Below are 20,290 nucleotides of genomic sequence, written 5' to 3' on the forward strand. Positions count from 1 at the left end.
GCGCCCCAATTTGTCGACGCGCCCTCAGTATTTTGCGTGTTGGCGATGGTGGCTTTCGTATATTGCAGGTGGCAAGAGACGCGTTTTGAAGAGAATGAAGGTGAAAACAGCAAACAGAGGTTGAAAGAGAAGAGGTTTCGATAGGTTCTCGTTGGAATATCAGGTCTTTGAGCGGGATGAAGACTCCCCTCCCCGTTCTGGGCCTTCGAGGCGGGGCATTGCATCGTGAGTCTCACTCTCAATCAGCATGAGGCCGGATGACGATGAAGGCAGAGAGCAGTGAGGTGGGCAAGAACTAACTCCTACTCTTGCTCACGAGGCAATCCGAAAAGCTCTTGTTCGAAATCATCTTCCCAACAAACGCACCACGAATATCAACAAATCTCAAAGAAGCCAGGAACGTTCCCTTTCTCATTGTTCATTCAATCAAAGGCGAGCCACTAGGTACCAATCAGTGTCACAATGGTTTACCAGCCTCGAAAAGGTATTACTCTATGTTATACCGACACCGTGGCGGCTGCCACTGGCCTAGTTCGGGAAGAGATGATGCGACGCCTGATGGTTACCAATGACGACGAGCTCCGGTCTGAGCTTATTAAAAATCATTTCCAAAACGACCATATCAGTCACGGATACTCCCGAGAAAATGTTTTGTTCCGCGAAGAACATCCGAATCGTGGCTGAGGTTCAGTTCCTAGACTAATCCTCGACTACAAGCAGCCCGGTAAGATGACTCCTGTCCGCAATACGGAAACCGGGATTATAAATACTCATGCAGCTCGAAAACTTAAAGCTACTCGGTGGTTTCCTTTGCCAGCTTCACAGGCGTGAAAGATCGACCCTGACGGGACCAGGATTCAAGGGGAAATCAGACGACACGGTACGCAATTCAACAAAGCTATAACGCTGCCGCCATAGCTAATCTATTGGCAAGCATGAGTAGGTATCACAGCGCTTACCAAGACCTCTGAGGCCAATGACGAAGTCACATACCGAGCGTCATCGACCAAGACGAGGAGTGGATCACGCAAAGACTCCCGCTGTCATATTTATAACATAACAGACTCCCAGATTCTACGGCACAATACTCAACCTTGAACCGACAGGGCATCAAAATGTGGCCTCGCCAAGTCCCGCTACACAGCACAAAGCCAGTCTTTTCTACGAGACTAGTCGCTCTGTCTCGTTCTCATTAACCTTTCCTATTTATTTGTTCATAATTGTACACATCAAACGGTGGAAGACTGGCCTCGGAAAATACATCATAGACTCAATTAAGCCTTGTCTTGGTCGTACAGCAACTCAGAAGTTCGCAGCATGATCATGCTGCCCATAGTCGCGACGGGCCCAGTAGGAATCCCTTCACCTTACAACCTTGAGGCCGGATCAGCCTGTGACCCCAACTCTGCCGGACTTGAACGCATCCGTTGCCGAGGGCATATACGGCGTCTTCCGGCTCTGAAGACTATTGCGATTATGATGCCTGCTGACGAGGGTCTTAACCACAGGGAGTATCAAACGAATATCTTTCAAATCTGGATTCAAATATGGGTTCAAACCTGAATAGCATGCTGCACTTCCATTAACCTTGTACCCAAGACGACAACCACACTACCTAAGCTCTGCTACCATGGGTGCTCTCCGGGACTTTGGCTTTGAACCCGGACTGAGCAGTGACATTTCAGAGTCTCACCTTCCCCGGGTCAGACTTTGAAAGACTGGGAAATTTCTGTATATTTTGCTTCACCTAAGCATCTAGCGATTGACCGGTTCCTACGCGCCTACTCATCATCTCATGACCATTGGAGTTTACTCTCATCAACAATGGCAGTCCTTGATGATATCCGTCCTGGGGTCAGCCCCAAACCTTTCACAGCATGCTCATTGCAGGAGGAGTTTACGAGAACGGTATCTGAAGCAGACTTTGCGCAGGTGCTCAACCTCGTACCATGATACTAGGCTAACGTAGTTTATTCAACTTCCCGCCCCCTGACCCTTGTCTCGATGCCTCTGCCTTTCTCAACTTCCATCTTTCCCTTGGATGAGTTACCCGGACATGAACATGATGTCCAGATAAAAGGGGAAATGGAGTTCAATTGCGGCATAAAAGGCTGTCACTCTTGAGGGCACGCTGGGTCTACTCAAACTTGCCTTTCGCTCGTAGTCTGATGCTACCGTGATTTGTTCCAGATGATCCATAGAATCCTTGGTTCTTCCTGACCTATTGTCTCATCCATCTATAACAATTGCACGTCGTGGATCTCAAGCAAGGCCTTATTCTTTCCGGTTTCTGGAATACTAAATACCTTTCAACAGCCATCTCCATATATCCTTTAGCAGGCGTATTCGCTAGAGCTGAATAGTCTGCATACACCCCGGGCCTTGCGAACCCCATGAAACAGCAGGGCCCCAAAACAGACCAGGACAATGGCGAAGTAGCCATCATCCTTACTTGTTTGAGGCCACAGCCAGGCGATCTGGGGGTCGTCCTGGTTCAAGTACCGCGTACTGGGCGCACTTCAAGAGAATCGAAGACAAGACCCTACAGCAATTGGGTCGCTCATTCCCTCCCTCACTCTTCCTTGGAAGTATGTGCTGCTCTTGCCGTCTCAGAACTGCGAACCAAAGCTTTTACAGACACACCATCCAACCCAACTCCTAGTAACGGAGTTCTCACTTTCAAGAAAGCAAAACTTCACTACCTCCACAAGCAATCACATCTCACCTTTGGATTATATCAAGCTCGCACCAACGCGTAAGTCTGGGCCCTGATCTGTCAGAATCTTATACTCTTATTCGTTCCGAGCTAATGATCACCGTAGAATGGCACCCCCCCTAGAACAAAGCGTCATTGAGGCACTCGAGAAGTGCTCCACCGATACAAACACCCCTTTCGACGAAGTCTTGCGCGTCGCGCTGAAGGTCACCCAAAAGATGCTAGAACAAGCTGATCCCACCGAAACCGCTGCGCCATTTGCCTCAGCTGTAAGACCGGGCCATCCCGTCGCTCAGAGAGCTCTCCTAGCCTCTGTCTCAGCTCCCGAGGCTGCTCCTGCACAAGTGACTGCTTCAGTCGCTCCTGCCAGCACAGGTACGCCTGCTGGCCGTCGAGTCCTACGAGCTGCGCTTCCCTTGGCGATGGCTTCTGCCCGGAAGCAGGCTGCCCGCGATAGCGTCTCGCCGACTCCTACAGTTGGCAAGGGAGATGACGACAGGGATGAGTTCGTCTGCGAATTCGCTGGCTGTGGTCGTTCATATGAGCACAAGGGCTCTCGCACTCGTGTACGTTTTTCGTCTTCGGAAATAATGAGATCTTGCTGACTTTCTTCGACGCAGCACTATAAGGTCAACCATGGCGGTCGGCGTCCTAGATCTAGTTAAGAGACTTGTCCGACTTTGGAATGAGGGGTGGTCTACAATTTCAGCGTTCGTTTAGGAGAATGTCTCGTCGCATGGAGACATTGAGTGGTAAGTACGCTCTGAAATGTCACTGAAGTCCGAGAACTGACTCTAATAGTGAAGTCACACCTCAAGATTCACCTTTTCATGTTCTTTTTATACCTCAAACAACCCAATAAAACCTCGTTCAAATGTGCATGCTCTCTCTATACTTCAATATCATTGAGCTTTGTATGATTTCAACGTTCGTCAATCATGGACAGATTGAGTTCTTCCACGCCGGACTATCCATGATGCAGACTCCTCCTTTTCTTATTGTTTCAAGGTCATGGTATCATTCGTATGCGTTGTTCAGAGTAGTCAACCACGTCAAATCAGCTACGCGGCATGACTTTGGCAACCTAGCTTAGGTACCTAGAATCGCATCACGTCACTGCAAAATCCAAACATTATACTTCGATATCATACAAATTGAAACAACTACATGTTACCAAGTAGTTCTTGTTTCGGATCTTGCATCAACTCTTGATAGGCAAAGTCCACATATTCGGAGAAGATATGTGTTCTCAAAGCAGGGGCAGGAGAAGGAAGCTCATCTAAATACGAGAGTGGACCGGCTGCCCAAGAGAGCTCATGAATCACTCGACGGGGACGAGGCTTCCCCAGCCCCCTGATCAGAAGTGTATTCACGACGCCTACAAAGTGCCAACGTGAATATGCGGAGGTCATCGCCTTCATTCCTGGAAACGAAGGCTGCAATCAGGATTTTTACTTCAAGGCTGCGCCTTCCACACTCTTTGATATTGTGTTTTCTGCCTCTCTACCTATCCATCCGTCAGTCATCAGATTTTCTCCTTCGTCTCGCCCCTCCCACATTGTTTTCAAGTCAACCCACTCACTCCAGTCACCTTCCTCGGCACAACGACTGGACACTTTACTCACCATCCAATGAAGCAAGTCCCATACTGCTATCTGTGCCTGAGATTCCAACGCGTAAGTATAGGTATCTACTGGTACAAGACGCAGCCAAACTGACGAAAAGGTAATTTAGGATAGAGGACTGGCTGGAGGACAACGTCCTCGATGTCCCTGAGCAGGTCGCCGCAGCAACAAACCAGAGCATGATTAATGTCCTTGTCGCTGTCCAGGGAGTCATTGACTGACGACTACGCCTATGGTGATTCACTGAACACTAATACCGCTGTTGCTGGTATTGGATCCTACGCCAGAGGATGAAACCAGCTCAGTACCTTGCGAATCTTCCCGCACCTACTGCCACGGGCTTGACTGGCCACGGCCCACAATGCCAACATCAAGGGTGTTGTATCTCATCACGTTTCTGTGTCTCAAGCCATATCGGCAATTACAGCCAGCCGCTATCATCAGGAGTTTCACCGAGACAGACATCCCGCCTGTGTCACCGGCGCCAGTGACTCAGCTATGGCTCCTTTAAATGGCCAACTCCCACTCAATACTGACAGCGGCACGCCTTCTCATCTTCAGAACACAGACAGCTCACCTTAAGTAATGTACAACTAGACTCTAGGTCAATGCCGAGTCAGCTCAGGCACACCAAGTCGAGATGGGCTCTGCTATTGCTCAGGCGTCGGGAAGCACCGCGGGTGGTTTTGCCCCGAGTGATTCTGCGATTCTAAAATGGAAGCTTCTCAGACCTAGTAAGTCTATGAATTTCGAGAGTGCAGCCGCCGTTTCAAGCACAATAGTTCACGTACTCGCATAAGTCACTCCTTGCAGGCTGTTTACCCATCACATCATTGCTGACCTCACACAAGCACTGCAAGAAGGATAACTCCGCTCCGAACTAAGTCCTGATGTGATCTCTTCTTGCAAATAGGGAGCGCTTGGCAGTCTGATGACGGATTTGGAAGCTGAAGTCTGGGTATTCACCAGCTCGGCCTAGCAGGCGGACAAGGCAGCCGGAGATATCTTCCTTGAATTAAAGGAAGCTGCTGGAAATCTCATTGGGAGGGAGGGGGGGGGGGGGCTTCCCAGCAAGGGCATCTCATACCGGGAGCCCCCAGAAAGGCATCTCATGTGGTGGTGGTGGCGGCGGTGGTGATGGCTGGACAATTGTTCCATTCTCACCTTAGGAAGATGCGTATCTTGAACCTTGAGACCTTTGTTAGTGCCCCAAGCTTGAACTTCTGACCTCACTTTTACAACATGTTCTTTCGTCATCAATTATGGAGAGAGAGAATAGTTTCCACCGCTTTCCATTGTTTTCTCATTGTTCCTTTCCTTCATATTCTTGAGCGTCGATGCGGTTTCATATGCTGGCTCTCTGGATAAAAGGCCACTTTCAGCAAATACCATCTAGTGGACTAACTTCCTTCCTCGCAAGTTCCAGTTTTCCTCTCAAAAACATCATAGTAGTCCTAACCCCGTTTGGTAAATAATGTTCTTTTTCATGGGATAATGTGGCTCAATCGCTACCTGACTCCTTCAAGGTGTCTTTCCTGTCTACTAATCACCCGAGCTTCAGGAGAGGATCAAGGGCTAGGAAGATGAACCTGAATTCTGGGTAGCTACGAGCTTGGTCTTCGCGCACCGTGGCTGTCGATCTTTTGGAACTTGCTGACCGCATGTATCAACATATTAGTCGACGAATATCGCCTTTGACTTGCCTTATTGATATATACGAGTTCAAAGATTCTTCCGGCTTCATTTCCCACTGACTCAAGTCGGAATTTCAATGTCCGCCATTATGACCACATGTTGACTGACTGTGGTTGGACATCTCTGTGTCGACCAGGTTGTGGCTGAGACCTGACCACCTGCTCACCTCAACTTCCACTTCCAGCTGGCCTCCTCTGGTAGCTCCTACACTTTTGTTCTTCCACTTAGTCACAGCCTCAGCAGATCTTTTCCTTTCTTCCATCTTTTTCCCCCGAGTTGATGAGGTCACCACTAGTCTGTCATATACGCTTTTCTTTCCCTCACTGCTATCTTCCTTTACCGCAATACATCGCTATCCTTTCACTTCTCATCACCCCACTTCCACCACTTTCATTAGGAGTTTCGGATTCTTCACGCCATCATCATTGTCTGAAGTCCTTTCCCTACTCACCATCGCATCTTTGTCCTGTCATCGAGAGAGTTCCTTTGGATATGGGCTTGGCACTTTCCTGGTATTAGTAAATCCGCCTGGTTTGCTCCAGCTCACGTCCATCACATATCAGGCAGTTACGAGCACTGTCACCACACTCCATGAGCCGTCTACAAAAAGGTGAATGACAGTCAGGATGCTCTCTTCGTCCGTTGTTTCATCCAACTTACCAACAAGAAATAGATGAATCCACCCGAAAATCTCAAAGCTAGCCGATGATGTTCGCTCCGCTCCCTTGAGTAGTCGAAGGGTGACCTTTGGTGCACCCCGATAACGTCACTGGCATCAGTGGGGCGTCCTGCTGTTCCTACAACTGGACCCAAATACAAGACCAAATTGGCTAGCACTTGGCCTTAAAGAATTCCCTTACTTGGAACTGGATCACAAAGAAACGGCTGGTTGGTGGACAATACGGTGAGTAAATTTCACGTCACTTGGCTGCCTTCAAGCCCTCTTTCTTTTCTCTCAGTTCGTCTTGGACAGTAGGTGTACTTCATGCTATGTCCCATCTCCGAAATACACTCAGCGGTAACCACTCTCAACTTATAGGACCAGACCCGCGATTTCACTGCGGCGGGGTCTGGGGCTGTTTGAGTCAATCATAAGTCTCAAGCAGTCCCATAGAGCAGATCGTGCAGTGCTTCAAGACCGCCCCATCTGGATCAACTAGATTGGATTTCTTTAAAAAGTCTCAATGGAAGGAATAACACCCTGCTCAGCTCGGAAATTGAATTCGCGAGCGAGAAGTACCGCTCTCTGTCTCAGGATGATCACATGGGGACGACGGCAGAATTCAACCGACAGCAAGCTGTGGTTCTCGGCATCGAGACTAAACAACACTACGTTGACTTTCTCAACCTCATAACTCAACAACAATAGTACGGCGGCTTTGGAGGGTCAATAGAGCCTCACTTGATTTGTCAAGGCAATCGCTTCATTTGACTCGGCCGGCGCAGCTGCCACTTCCAGGCCAATTGCTCATGCTCCCGGACAAAGACGTTATCCCGCAGATTCTTAGAGACGATTTCCAGCCACAGATTCAAGTCGGTGCTAAGTTTTGCCCGATTCCCATCATAAAAGACCTGACTGAAGCGGCTGCCTGTGCGACAAATCCGTCGCGGAAAGCAAGGGGACGGACAAGGCAATTCGAGCAAGCAGTCAATGCAGCAGACTCAGTGGATAAGCACCCATATCATCATCTGCTCATTCATGAGGAAATCAACTAACACTTTAGGTCTATGGGAAGAATTACGACATTCTTCGAGTATCGGCACCACGGGCCCTTATTCGATTTTGTTCTTTGCCACAGCTTATTGCTCATTGCTCGAGCGTAAGGCGGCCAAAGAAATAAATAATTAAACGACAAGCCCTTATTTGCGCATCTCTGCTAGAGTTAGGAGTCACCGAGAACCGTTCCGCCGTCCTAGAGGTGCGGTTTCCAAGAGATAGCATGTGTGCGAGGAGTGGCCGCCCAGACTGTTCGCTTTTCTCGACAAAAATCAGAACCTCCCCAGAGCCAATGGGACGCTTGAGCGTCACTTTACTCCCGCGATCATCATGGAGCTAGTAACCGGGGCCTAGCCCTTGAAACGCTCATTATACGGAAGACGACACGCTTGATGTGTAGTTCTAGTAACTTACCTGTTACAGGTACGAGTTCACCCGGCCCCTGTAATACCCGCCGGGCTGTAGCCGATGACTGGACAGATGCTACAGCTCACTTCCTTCTCCATACACATCTCACTCTGTGCCATGATACCTATCCGCACGCAGTGGCGATGGCGGCCCCGGCGCTGGAAAGAGATTCAACGCGGTGCCAATTGTCAGCGAGACTGCTCATCCAAACAAAAGGGCTTACCCCACCATCACCTGCGATCATGATAACAACAATTATCAACATCACCATTTTTTAACCTCGAAGTCTACTTGCAGGTCAGCGACACCATGCACCCTTCAAAGACTATGAGCCAGATCATGTTTCTTGGGTGCTCAAAAGGACCATCGTTGTTCGGTTCTCGAAAAGTGGAAACAAGTTGTCCAGAAGATGACCATCCCGCTGTGTTTAGTTTCCCTTTCTTCCAAATTTAGATGATCCGAGTCAGGTTGAAAGACTACTCTTTTTTCTGAAAGAAAAACCAATTTATTGTTTCGATTCACTCTTGCCGAAGCTGAATGTTGTCAACGTCGAACCTTTTCATACTACACTCAGTCAAGATATTGTTAAGTGTCTCGATGTTTACCACGAGATCAATTTAGACTTCACGCTCTAGTCTTCGCTTCTCCATCTCAACAAGCATTCATTGAAGCGTTCATTCTACATGGCATTTTCGACGAGCATTTCTCCAAAAAGATACGCCTTGTCAGTCTCACAAATAACAATCAACGAACTTGCGTCTGGCAGGCACACTCAACTTAAACTTTCATTGATCCTAGCCATACTCAATCTGTCCTGCAGCTGTTGAAGCCACACTCAATTCCATCGCCGTTGCATCTTTGATTAGACAAGAGCTCATTCCCGGGTCACAGTTTGCGTCTAATCCCCTCTTTGAAATACTTATCACCTGTCTTCAACATGTCTTTCTCTATCCGCCATTATCTTGCCGCTGGCATCCGTGGCATGCGCGTGGCCGCTGGCCTATCACACGACGACATCTTTGATCAAATGTTCGAAGCTCTCAACATTCTCCGTCAGCAAGCCGCCCAAAATGGTGACATTCAGCCTTACCTCGAAGACTATGGCCTAGACGACATCTATGGCCCGCCTAGTCCGGAGTATATCAACCTCACCGATGTCCCCGGCCATTCCTCACGCAGTCATGGAGTGAACAGCAACAACAACCCTGGCCCAGCCCAACCAGGAAACCAGGTTGATATGCCTATTCGCCTCAGTGCAACTCCTCAACCCTTTGAAACCCCCCAGCTCGGCGCAGCTCCACCGCCCTCTGCAGTTGTCCAGCCCACTGTTTACGCTACTGACCCTCATGCCCCTATCCCGGCTGTTCATCGTCCCCCGCCTGAGCCTGTCATGAACCCGTTCACGTTAATGCCGAGGAAGAAGGGCGACAAAAGAGATAACCTGTGGCCCTGCGAGTATATCGGCTGCGATTCTTCGTACACCCGCCGTTACACCGTCATTGAGGTAAGTTTAAGTAACTATTCCTTTACTATTTTTTTTCTGATCAAATGCTGACCTGTGATTCCAATAGCACATGGTGACTGTGCACGGTATGCCAGCAAAACCCAAGAGACTCCAACGACCCAGAAATCCTGCCAACCCTATCGCTTCAGGCAGTGGAGAGGCGCAGGCTAGTTCCTCTTCTTCTACCTCTCAGATACAGCCGGCCGGTCCCCCGGGAGCCGCCACTCAGGATGATGAGGATGCAGACATGGAGGAGTAAGTTCTTTAGCTTTTGATTTTTTTGACTTGATGACTTTCACCCGATCTTGATGCGCAATGCTTCATCATGGTTTCTAGCTAGCTCGATAAAGGTGCAGTTTCGTGGACGCTGTAATATGTTTTGCGGTGGCAGTTTCACGAATTATTCTTATCATATTACTCAAGTAGTTCGAGAAATATGTCTATGCATCTATTTTTGACTCTGTGTCTCATAATTCCATCATGGGCTCTTGAATTTGGATGTTTCATGACCTTCTATTCAGCCAATGCCTGATGTGGTTTGCTCATCGAAGTCAGGTCCGAGAGCTGGATCTCCCACTGAGATGGCCATTGCTTCAAGGGAGTGGTGTGGCTTACCGTCTAGACCTTATCAAAGGAGGCCTATTTGTCATGTGAGAATGGTCAGCAAGAGGTTCATCCAGCTGCCCATCATGAGCTTCCCTTCCTTCCAATGTATTACATAGAACCTCTCTACCTCATACACACACTTCACAGATCAGTTGAGAGATACACTACTTAGTCACTTGCATTGGCAGTTCCAGATCAATTATTAATCGACTCGTCGTACTCGCGGTACGCCACACTAGTCATATTATAGTAGACTGGGATAGATTGCATCTCGCTGATCTACGCATGCTCGGGTCCACATTAGCGCGCAGATAGAGTGAAAGCGAATGATCATCGCTGGGGTAAAGTCAGGCGTTAGGGGTTGAGGTTGACGATCTTTGTGTCTAGTCTGGCTATGAGAAGACACACTACTTTTCAGGACAAGAAAAACTGGCACATGGATTGCATTTACAGTGGTGCACCTCTACGTTCAGCCACCGAGCACACCACTCAACGCCTTGGCAAAGCCGAATCCTTATGTGCAAGTTTGCTTCTGGCTCTGTTTCATCTCCAAGCATTGAATTGTTTATCTCGTTCTGTCGGGCCTAAACTTGATCATTTAGTCAGACCAACCCTTGATCTCAGGCTCTCAATTGGCCTTAGCTTCATATAAGCACTCACGGATACATGTATCAATGTTGGTCGGGGAGTGGCGATCAAGTTGTGATAGGAAGTGCATGAGTCTACATTCACACCACTACCTGACCGACGAAACTGCTCTAGTAAGTGGTTGGAAAAGGTTCAGGACTACTCCATGGGAGAAAGGCGGGGTTGAATAAGATGCCTTCTTCCAGTTACCCTTGGGCAGCAAGATTGACACAAAAGCTCAGTGCTGCCTCATGAAAGAGGTCTCGTATTGAGACTAACTGCTTTGTCCTACTTTCCTTACTATATTCTGTCCCTGTAACAAGAATTATTCAGAACTTGACGATACAAAGAAATCCTTAGAACGCCATCGTTTCTTCTCAGTCTCAGTTCATTTTTACAAAAAAACATTGTTTTCTCTTGTTCTCGCCAAATATCGACGATGGTGCAATTCTTCGGCCTCCAGCTCTGGGAATAACTTATAAAGATAAGACTTAACCTCAGAAGTATGATATAACTCAGTTAACATGTAGTACATTCTTCATCGAACCATCACATAACACTCAAAAACTCAGTCATGACTTTCGCTATCGAGAACGCTTTCGCTCTTGCAATCTTGGGAGAGCATAGCCCAGACACCTCGACCACTAAAGACCTCATCTACAAGACAGACTTGGCATTCTGGAGGGTTAGCTCTCGTATCCTCGAGGGTAATACGAGCCTTCCCAGCGATGAAGCTGACATCTTCGAGGGAATCTTCGCCTTTTCTATCCTCGGCGAACGGGTCAATTCCGGCGTCGATACCAACACTCTGGTTGCCTCGGCCACACAAGTCTATCTCAGCATCCGCGGACGCCTGATCCCCGGCGAGTGCGTCCTTCCATCTCCCCAAAGCACCATGACCACCAGTAGACCCGATCCATCCGTTATTGTTTTGTTCAGTCTCACAACTGCGTTTCCTGCTGCCGAATCGGACGTCGGCGGGTACCCTGACAACATCATCGACGGTGAGTATGATAAAGATTATGTTGAAGCGGACTTAACGCCATGTCATCGCCGAAGACAGAGACGAAAATATCTCAGTCGAGGAGTGTCTCCACAGAATAAGACTCGACCACAACAGCTTCGACCTTACCGGCATGCACTCTGGGGGCCCACAGTTCCGACAACGACAACAACATTGGCAACCACGGCCTATGCTTACCTGGGTACTGCTATCGACGCAGGGGAAATTTTATCCAGCTAAGCTGCCGTTCTTGATTCTGCCGCCTCTATTACCTGATACTAGCCTGAGTTTGTGGCTAAAAGGCGTTGTCGTCCCCAAAGTCCAAACCCCGTGGCCGCTATCACATTAGTCTCAAGTTATGTGAATAATCACTGGTCTCTTAGCTTATACCACAAGAATGATTATTCACCAGTAGCTCCTTCCCTTCACACTTTCAAGCTGAAGGGAGGCGAAATATCCATCTCACCTATGGAATCCGTACGTCTCGGGCCCAGAAGTCACCTCACATTTTCCACTTCTTCCACCTTCACCGGAGTCATTATTTTCGAGCTTTCGGTTTAATTTATACAACAACGAAACCATAAAACCAACGCGTATATTTCTCCATCCTTGCACAATATTTTCATGCTGACGAACTTCATCCCAGCTGACTGCAGAATACAGAACGATGTCATATGAGTTTGAGTATAGTCTTAAGCTCGCCATTGAGAATGAGCAGGCTTCGGGCGCAAGCCAAGAGGCTGTTCTAAGCAGTGGAGCTAATGCTCTGTCCAGCATCCGCCGGCGCTTTGATGATAGCAACTTCGAGATCCCGCGCGCGACCAGACTGCTAGAGCGCCTTTTCATTCTTGCTATATTGAGAGAGCAGGCTGCGGACAACATCGAAATTCCGCCGCTCATCACCCGAGTAACCAGTTCTTGGGAACGCATTGCCGCTCGACTTGGACGGAACAAGACGCCGTTTCCCAGCAACGGTACCAGGAACAGCAATGAGAACGCCGATAGCAACGTTAGTAGCGATAGCATCGCCAATGGCAACAGCAACGCCAATGTCAATGATAACGTTGCCTATGAGTCACAGTCTAGCATAGTATTTCTACCGGATCTGGTGCAGTCGTCGCTCAGGCTGTTGCAGTGTCAGCTCCTCCTGTCATGCCAGCAGGTGCTGTAAAGGCCGCGGCGCCTCCTAGAAGACGGTACGACGGGAAGCGCGGTAAGGACCGATATGGGTGTGAGCTCTGTGACCAGCCCCCGCACTATACTTCCAAGTGTTCGCTTGACCGGGTAATTTCATTGGAGCCCCAGTCGTTATGAGAGTGAATCTTAAGAGCTGACATGAATGAGATAGCACAAAAAGAAGCACCATGGGATTCCGACCCCGGGCGAACTCCGTCAGGAGAGAAAGCTGGCCGCAGAGGCGGCTTTGGGAGCTCAGGTCGATGGAGACCAGGCCGATAGAGACCAGACCGCTGGAGATCAGCAGGTGAAAGATGAGGCCATTGAAAAGGAGACTGGAGATGAGATGGACTTGGAGTGACCTCGTGCATCCAGTGCTTGAGAAGAAAAAGACTACAAGATACCAAAGCAATGATTTCAGTTAGGACTGACTACCTCAAACCCGAACGCTGCTCAAATTCCCTCTCGTGATCCTATCTTTGATGGGCAAGAGTTATCCTCTCGCAACCTCTGGTAACTGAGTGGGAAGGTTCACATGTCATATGCTCCTTTCATAACATCTCCACCATGTCTCCCGCCTCATAAAATGATGGTGTTCAGCATTGGGGAAGGCAGAGTCAGTAGGCCGATGCCTCTTTCTCTCTACAAATGTTCTAGCTAACACAAAACAAAGGAAGCAATCTCTCTCAATCGAAGTATTCCCAACAGTCAAAGCCATATCAATATCCCAGGCCTACAAAGCAAGAACAATTGCCGAAGAAGCCCGCCTCCCTTCCGCCGGATCCTCGCCTATGTCCTTGTCCGACGATGAGACCGAGGGAACAATGGCAGCTTTGAGAGCTGTCTCCGATATGGGCGCAGCTTCGACCCTTCCCATGGATATTGACAGCCAACAACCTCATGCCCCGCGCCGAACCATCTCCTGCCGTCACTTCTACTTCTCCGCGCCACAGGAGCAGCATGAAGTAGGGCACCGCAAGCAGCTGCAAGACACTACCAAGGAAGTCGCGTCCTACATCGTCAACAATATCGCTCCCGAGAAGCGCACCGATGCCGTTAAGACTGTCGCCCGAGCCCTTGCATTCCGCCGTCTCAAGGAGCAAGCTCACCGGAAGAACCAGCGTGAGAAAGATAAGGAGGCGGAGGAGAACGACCAGATGACGATCTCCAAGACAGCCTTCAAACTTCACATGGCACGAATTCAGGCGGCGCAGCAACTCTCCGCTAGCTGGATGAAGGATACGGTGGACTCGCTGGACAGAGAGTCCATTCAGGCCCGCATCATCGACATGAGCTTGGAGGAGATTCACGATACGGCGGCGGCGTTTGAGAGGAGCAAAGATCCGGCTTTTTAGTACTGAGGAGGAATGGTCAGGAGGTATCTCGGGTATGAGCGAGCGAGTGATCGAGACATACGACAGGGTATGGATTACCAGCATCGCCTAATCAATAGCTTTCTCTTGCATTAGCCTACGATTCTACGGCTCGTTGAACAGGTATCATCAAATTTCATTCATGAGACCCGGAGCCGGTGTTGTCTATTTGCTTGATACAAAGAGCTTCCACTTTCTAGATTACAAAATCTGCCAGCAGTTGCTAACGTCCAGATGCCTTTGAGTGACTGCTAATCTTTCGCCTCATCGCCGAAATGGAGGTGTGAAATTGCCATGTTCGTGAGGCCTTCGCGATTCAGTCCTACTTCTTCAGGCAGTCACAGACGGTAGGCATAACAGGGGAAATAGCGCACCTCCCACGGTGGGCGTCTTCACCTTCCACCTGAAGGGACGAAGTAGAGGCCCGGCCCTTCCTTGTATATCTCACGTTTGAAGGTCACATGACCCGTCTACAACTCACCTTCACTCTCATCCTCAACCTTTCAACCAATTCAGATTGCCCTACTTATTCATTCAGAGCCGGAGACTATTGCGGAAATCCTTTTGAGTCCTGGCCGAGGCCCTCTTACGGCGCCATTCTTATCAACGGCCTCCATTCTTTCCCTTCTCATCAGCCGCCTTGCTCTTTTCCTTCGACGCTTGACACGATTACGGCTCCAGGAGCTCCTTATCAGATCGCGAAATAGGTATCAAACTTTCCTCAATTTCCTATACTCGGTGTCGACATTACTCTCTAATAATACAACTTCTCACAGCCCCAGCTTTCACTACTCTCCGAGAGGCACAAGTTCCCCAATGCCTGGGCATCTTCACGCGGCGCGAGCTTTACTTTCCAGTAGAATCTTACTCCAACTCGCATAGCTTGACCCTCTCCTCGCATTCAGACATTGAGACACCACAAGATTGGCCCAACATGGCGAAAGATTCAGTTATCCCGATTTTCTCCTCTCCTGAAGACGAAGCCGCGATTGTACGGCCGTCTCATAAACCCAGCTCGAGAGCTGCCATCGAGCTCTCTCCTTCCGTGGAGAGAAAGAAGAGAAAGATATCAAAGCGTGGAGATGAAACTCCAGAGTCTCCAAAGTCTTTCAAGAAGTCCAAAATCAAGTTCCGCCCCTCGAGCAGCAAGCGCCAGAAGAGAGACAGCCCCAAGCCCATGATACCGTACCCACTCGCAACATATTCTCTGGCTCGTAGGCCTAGTCATAGCTTTATGAAGCGCTCGACCATCAATAATGAACGAAAGCCTACCAAACCAGACGTTGAGGAGCCCCCGAAGTCTCCTGCAAAGAATAGCGGAGACGAAGAACTGCTTGTAACCGTCGAGGCTGGTGACACCGTCGAGGCAGATGTCGCCAACTCGGAAGACAAGCCTATGGCTAGCACATCACAGGCAGGAAACTCGACCGCTGACCAGGCTTACGAGATCCCTGAGCAGTTGATAAGAGACAACGCCAGTCCCGACCTCGGCACCCAGCTTGCCCATAAACTCGAGCCGTCCACCCATGTGCCTGGAAAAGAGACACTGGCAGATGATGATAACTGCTACATCTCCAAGGCGGCCTTCAACCTCCTCACAAGCCGCCATGTAACCTTGCAGCACATGGTCATGACGTTCATAGACTCTGTGAACGACTTACAAACCACAAGCAAGGTTGACAGGGAGATTCGCGACGGAATTCTGGTCGAGGCCAAGTCTCTTCAAATGGGCATCAAGGCAGTTTCCAATGCTGCATTCCAGCTTCCGTACGCCAATCGAACCGGCGCTGCTGCCAGAGCAGCTGCAGACAAGACCCTTGCAACCATCGATAAGTTCAACGAGAAGAAGAGAAGCAATGCTGCAGTCAAGGCAGCCGCCGCCGCGCAGCTGGCTACGGAAGAGGAGGCAAAGATGGCAGACAATGACGGCTCCGAGATTGAAGGCGAACGTACAGATGGAGAGGAAGGGGACGATATTGAGGAGTAGACGGCCGACAATGATGGGGAACCGATGAATGAGTCGGAATGTATGGGCTAGCGTTCACCAAGCATTGGGGCCTCAGACACATCTCTCCGCGGATACTTTCAGATGGCACATGGTATACAAGATCAGTAAGGATGGACTGGTTCTGGAATGCCTGGTTCCGAAAATAGAGACCGGGCACGGCGAGTTGTGGTATCCTGGATATGTGATCCAGGATATGTACTCTAGCCAGAAATAAGACTTTGGGATTCACGAGACGTTTGCTCTCATGCTGCCAGTGACGACTCCAACCGATCAACCACACAAGAGCTGAAGGTGTCTTTGAGTTACAATCCGGTCTGTTTTCCAACGCGCCTCCCAGTGCAGGATTTCCGCGCCAACTACGCGAAAGGCCAGAGACAACTAACTAACTAGTATGACAGAATTCTAAGTCAACCATTGTTGACCATGACCACAGAATCCTCGATCGCTCTCTTCAGCTTGTCCCTCGGAAAACCCGGTCCTTTCATAAGACACACCGCACATCTCGACAAGTTCGCAATCAGCAGCGTGATATTCAACTGCACCGTAAACGCCTGCTTTGACCGCCTCTGTAATCTTGGCGGGAAACAATCCACAAAACTCCAGCTCTCCAACGACAAAGACCGTTTCTTACCCGATGCTAGCTTTAACGGCCCACTCAACGTCAGCTCCAACGTCTCCTTATCCACAACACGAGCACCCAAAGTAATAAGCTGCCTCTCAACACCAGCAACACTAAGAAACCGCGTCTGTCGAGCATCTGCCAGCGCTGTCTTCTCAAAAAGGTCAAAGTTCTCCGGCGACAGGTCCTCGGAACTGAATTCGTCGCCGTACCACCGTCCACCCATGGGGAGCTCAGCAGCTTGCTGGAGTTCGTGCTGCCCTGGTCCGACGAGCCACCTCATTTTGGTAATCAAATCGTCCCGTTCACGGTATTTGAGTGTTGAGCTGAAGATGCGAGGTTCTTCTCCGTGGGGGAGGGGTGATTCGAGGGACTTGCTGAGGACGAGGTAGCCTATGGTGAAGCACGTGTGTGTGAGGCGGAAACTGAATGAGTCTGGGCTGAGGGAGGTCATTGAGCCGCAATGGAAGGTTCCGAGGGTTGGGGGTAGTGAGGCTGGGCGGCAGGCTAGGGATGTTAGGTGGGAGAGGATTTGGGCGTCTGGTGTGAGGGTTGGGGACTCTAGTGCTGGAGTATTTGCCTGCGGACACGACGCCACGTGGGATGTGTCGTCTTCAGCACCGGCATCCTTATCTTGCATACCCGGAGCAGTATCGCTTTCCAGAGAGGGACTAGGTATCGATGTAAGTTTCGTTTCTCTGAGCTTCCTCTTCCTCCTCTTTGGAAGCTCATCCTCCAACGCCACAGCATCGTCTGCAAGTGCCAACACATGCGCCACCATCTCTTGGATGCGCGTCAAGACCCCAATTTCCTGCTTAAGCGCTTCAATGTCCAGCATCCAGTCGACCAACTCAACCACAGCGGAGCTCATCTTGGCGACCGTGGTTTCCAGGTGCTGCAGGCGGTGTGCCTGGATCTCTTCTGCCGCCTGCTTGCGCTTGCGGAAAACCTTTTGCGCTTCGCGGTTACGTTCTCGGCGGATCTGAGGTGCTGCGTTAATCGGAGGCATAGGTGACGTAAAAAACCTCAAACTTGGAGACTACGGAGCTTACCTGAAGTTCCTCATCGGGAGAAGTAGACCGCGAAACACGGTCTCTTGCCGTTTCACTCGGCTGTGGTCCGGGAGACATGGGTACGGCGTCGATGTTTGATTGAGCAGAAGATATGGTAACGAAGGTTTAATGGCCCTCTAGTTCACGAAATGATGTAATTGTGGCCGCCTCACCGATGATTTGAAAGTTGCATGAAAATGAGACTGGCAAACATGGACTTGAGGTTTTTTGAGTGACAGCTTAAGTCAGATGACAACAAAGGGGGACCTTGGAAGTCCCTCCTACTCCTTCGGCAGCGGCTTTATGACATAAAAGTTCCCGGCGCCTGTCAGACTTTAGTCTAGCATCTCAAGCCACCACAATGTCTCAAAAGCCGCACTAGCTTGATCCAAATGGCCTTCCACGGCGCTAGGACCTCGCGAATCTTTCGAAACAACATCTAAAGAATCTGAGAACAGCAACAGCGAGGTGCGTTTATGTGCAGATTTAGCAAGATACTCTCTTTGAGCAGGTTGCCGAGGTGCCTCGGCCCATCTAGAAGTACACGGTAAGGTACTTAGTTGTTTAACGGTCGATCTGTGAAGTCGATCATCCTACCACTTAGGTTCTTTTGTGTTAGGGTTTATTACCGGTGCGTTTAGGGGCCACCTTATCGTGTGGTGCGCTAACATGATGCGTAGGGAGTTTCCCACATATCAACGATTGACATCAAGTTCTTACTTCGTCTCGTCGGACATCTCCAAGAACGGAATCCGCATCGACTGAGATTCTAGGCCCGGGATTGCACCAGCTTGTAGTCCGGTCCAAAAGACCGGAAGCTGTCTTGACGATATCACGTAAACCGGGTTGCGCACTGATGTTGGAGGTTCGAAGGGCGTGAGACCTTGAAGAAGGATGTTCATTGAAATAGGTTATAAGAAGAATTCACCATGGCATTTTTTTCCTGTTTGATTCTAATCAGCAGCTACTTGATTTTCATTGTTACTTTGAGAGACAGGTAGCATCTTCAACATGGCAAACCCTGGTGAAGAATACAAGACTGCCTCTTCCCAAGGCATGGCGGCATACGCTGCGCCTTCGCTTTTCCAGCCTCATAAGGCGCGTCAAGCAATTCGAGACGCTCACGCAAAGAAGATCCCGCCACTCCTCTGTTACTATGCAGGGTTGAGCTCCATTCCTATTACCCGGTACTTGGCTCCCATGGGTTTCGACGCCGTGTGGATCGATTGGGAGCATACTCCATGCAATACGGAAACCATGACGACGGTTTGTTTGAGTGGCAGCCCTCCAGCAGCTGGAAGATTGTTCTGACGTCGCTTAGATGGTTCACGAGGCTTCTTTTATGAGCCAAGGACGCACCATTCCATTTGTTCGGTATGTCTCTCAGAGATTTCCTGGGGCTCTGTGCTCTCACTGATCATGACTTGGCAGCCTCCCCGGCCATGATCATGCTACCATTGGGTATGCTCTGGATGCTGGCGCTAGTATCGTCATTCCCCAAGTCGAAACGGTTGGGCAAGCAAAACATGCTATCTCCGCCGCGAAGTTCGGCATTGCGCAGAACGGCACGCGATCGCTTCCGCCCTTCCGTCTTGTACCTGGTCTCACCGATACACCATACGACCAACGCGATTTGCATAAGTGTCTCAACGATCAGGCCGCCATCATGATCCAGATCGAATCAGAACAAGCCGTCAAGAACCTCGACGAGATTCTAATCGCGTGTGGCTCGGATATCGATATCGTGTGGTTTGGCACCCTTGATGCCCGAGTCAGTATGAACCTCGAGGCCAAGATGGGAGGAATAGGTGCTTCGGAGCCTGAATGGGTCAAAGTGTCAAAGCTGTTCTTTGATACTATCGATGAGCACGATAAACCCTATGCTGGATTTGCATTCGGCGGTCCTCCTTATGGGAGTCCCGAAGTATTGAAGAAGGCTGCGGAGCGAATGAGTCTGGTGATGATTTCGGCTGACGTGGTTCACTTGGGTGCTATGGCGAAGGACCTGCAACAGGCGAGAGAACTGATTGGAAAGACGAGGTAAGTTGTACGTGAAAGAAACCCGAGCAGGGAGTGCACAGAGTTGTGGGGTTCACAAGAGAAGAGGACATGTTTGGGCTTAAGGACTGGGTTTTGGAAATTGAATATGCTGGTATTAATG

General features: G+C 49.7%; 6 protein-coding genes across 6 annotated transcripts; 5 read left to right on the plus strand and 1 right to left on the minus strand.

Moving 5' to 3' along the window:
- Positions 1 to 2,823: 2,823 nt before the first annotated feature.
- BDP55DRAFT_728823 (uncharacterized protein) lies at positions 2,824 to 3,381 on the plus strand (the record flags this gene model as incomplete). Its single annotated transcript, XM_060579491.1, has 2 exons — positions 2,824 to 3,282; positions 3,337 to 3,381. The coding sequence occupies 2 exons, from the start codon at positions 2,824 to 2,826 to the stop codon at positions 3,379 to 3,381; spliced, it is 504 nt and encodes a 167-aa protein (XP_060429531.1).
- A 5,717-nt stretch (positions 3,382 to 9,098) lies between these two features.
- BDP55DRAFT_728824 (uncharacterized protein) lies at positions 9,099 to 9,924 on the plus strand (the record flags this gene model as incomplete). Its single annotated transcript, XM_060579492.1, has 2 exons — positions 9,099 to 9,665; positions 9,733 to 9,924. The coding sequence occupies 2 exons, from the start codon at positions 9,099 to 9,101 to the stop codon at positions 9,922 to 9,924; spliced, it is 759 nt and encodes a 252-aa protein (XP_060429532.1).
- Positions 9,925 to 11,472: 1,548 nt separating this feature from the next.
- On the plus strand, positions 11,473 to 14,432 carry BDP55DRAFT_728825 (uncharacterized protein; the record flags this gene model as incomplete). The annotated part of the gene is made up of 5 exons (XM_060579493.1): positions 11,473 to 11,906; positions 12,565 to 12,910; positions 12,988 to 13,185; positions 13,250 to 13,434; positions 13,751 to 14,432. 5 exons carry the CDS (start codon positions 11,473 to 11,475, stop codon positions 14,430 to 14,432), a joined length of 1,845 nt encoding a protein of 614 aa, XP_060429533.1.
- Positions 14,433 to 15,384: 952 nt separating this feature from the next.
- Positions 15,385 to 16,437, plus strand: BDP55DRAFT_728826 (uncharacterized protein; the record flags this gene model as incomplete). The annotated part of the gene is made up of 1 exon (XM_060579494.1): positions 15,385 to 16,437. One exon carries the CDS (start codon positions 15,385 to 15,387, stop codon positions 16,435 to 16,437), a length of 1,053 nt encoding a protein of 350 aa, XP_060429534.1.
- Positions 16,438 to 16,661: 224 nt separating this feature from the next.
- BDP55DRAFT_768615 (uncharacterized protein) lies at positions 16,662 to 18,404 on the minus strand. The gene is made up of 2 exons (XM_060581033.1): positions 18,130 to 18,404; positions 16,662 to 18,059 (listed from the first exon to the last, which is right to left on the minus strand). The coding sequence occupies exons 1-2, from the start codon at positions 18,205 to 18,207 to the stop codon at positions 16,866 to 16,868; spliced, it is 1,272 nt and encodes a 423-aa protein (XP_060429535.1). The 5' UTR covers positions 18,208 to 18,404; the 3' UTR covers positions 16,662 to 16,865.
- A 736-nt stretch (positions 18,405 to 19,140) lies between these two features.
- On the plus strand, positions 19,141 to 20,173 carry BDP55DRAFT_728828 (HpcH/HpaI aldolase/citrate lyase family protein; the record flags this gene model as incomplete). Its single annotated transcript, XM_060579495.1, has 3 exons — positions 19,141 to 19,395; positions 19,451 to 19,503; positions 19,561 to 20,173. 3 exons carry the CDS (start codon positions 19,141 to 19,143, stop codon positions 20,171 to 20,173), a joined length of 921 nt encoding a protein of 306 aa, XP_060429536.1.
- Between the last annotated feature and the right edge of the window lie 117 nt (positions 20,174 to 20,290).

Source organism: Colletotrichum godetiae (assembly GCF_030913485.1).
Source record: "Colletotrichum godetiae strain CBS 193.32 chromosome Unknown BDP55scaffold_21, whole genome shotgun sequence".
In the NCBI taxonomy this organism is placed as follows: Eukaryota; Fungi; Ascomycota; class Sordariomycetes; order Glomerellales; family Glomerellaceae; genus Colletotrichum; species Colletotrichum godetiae.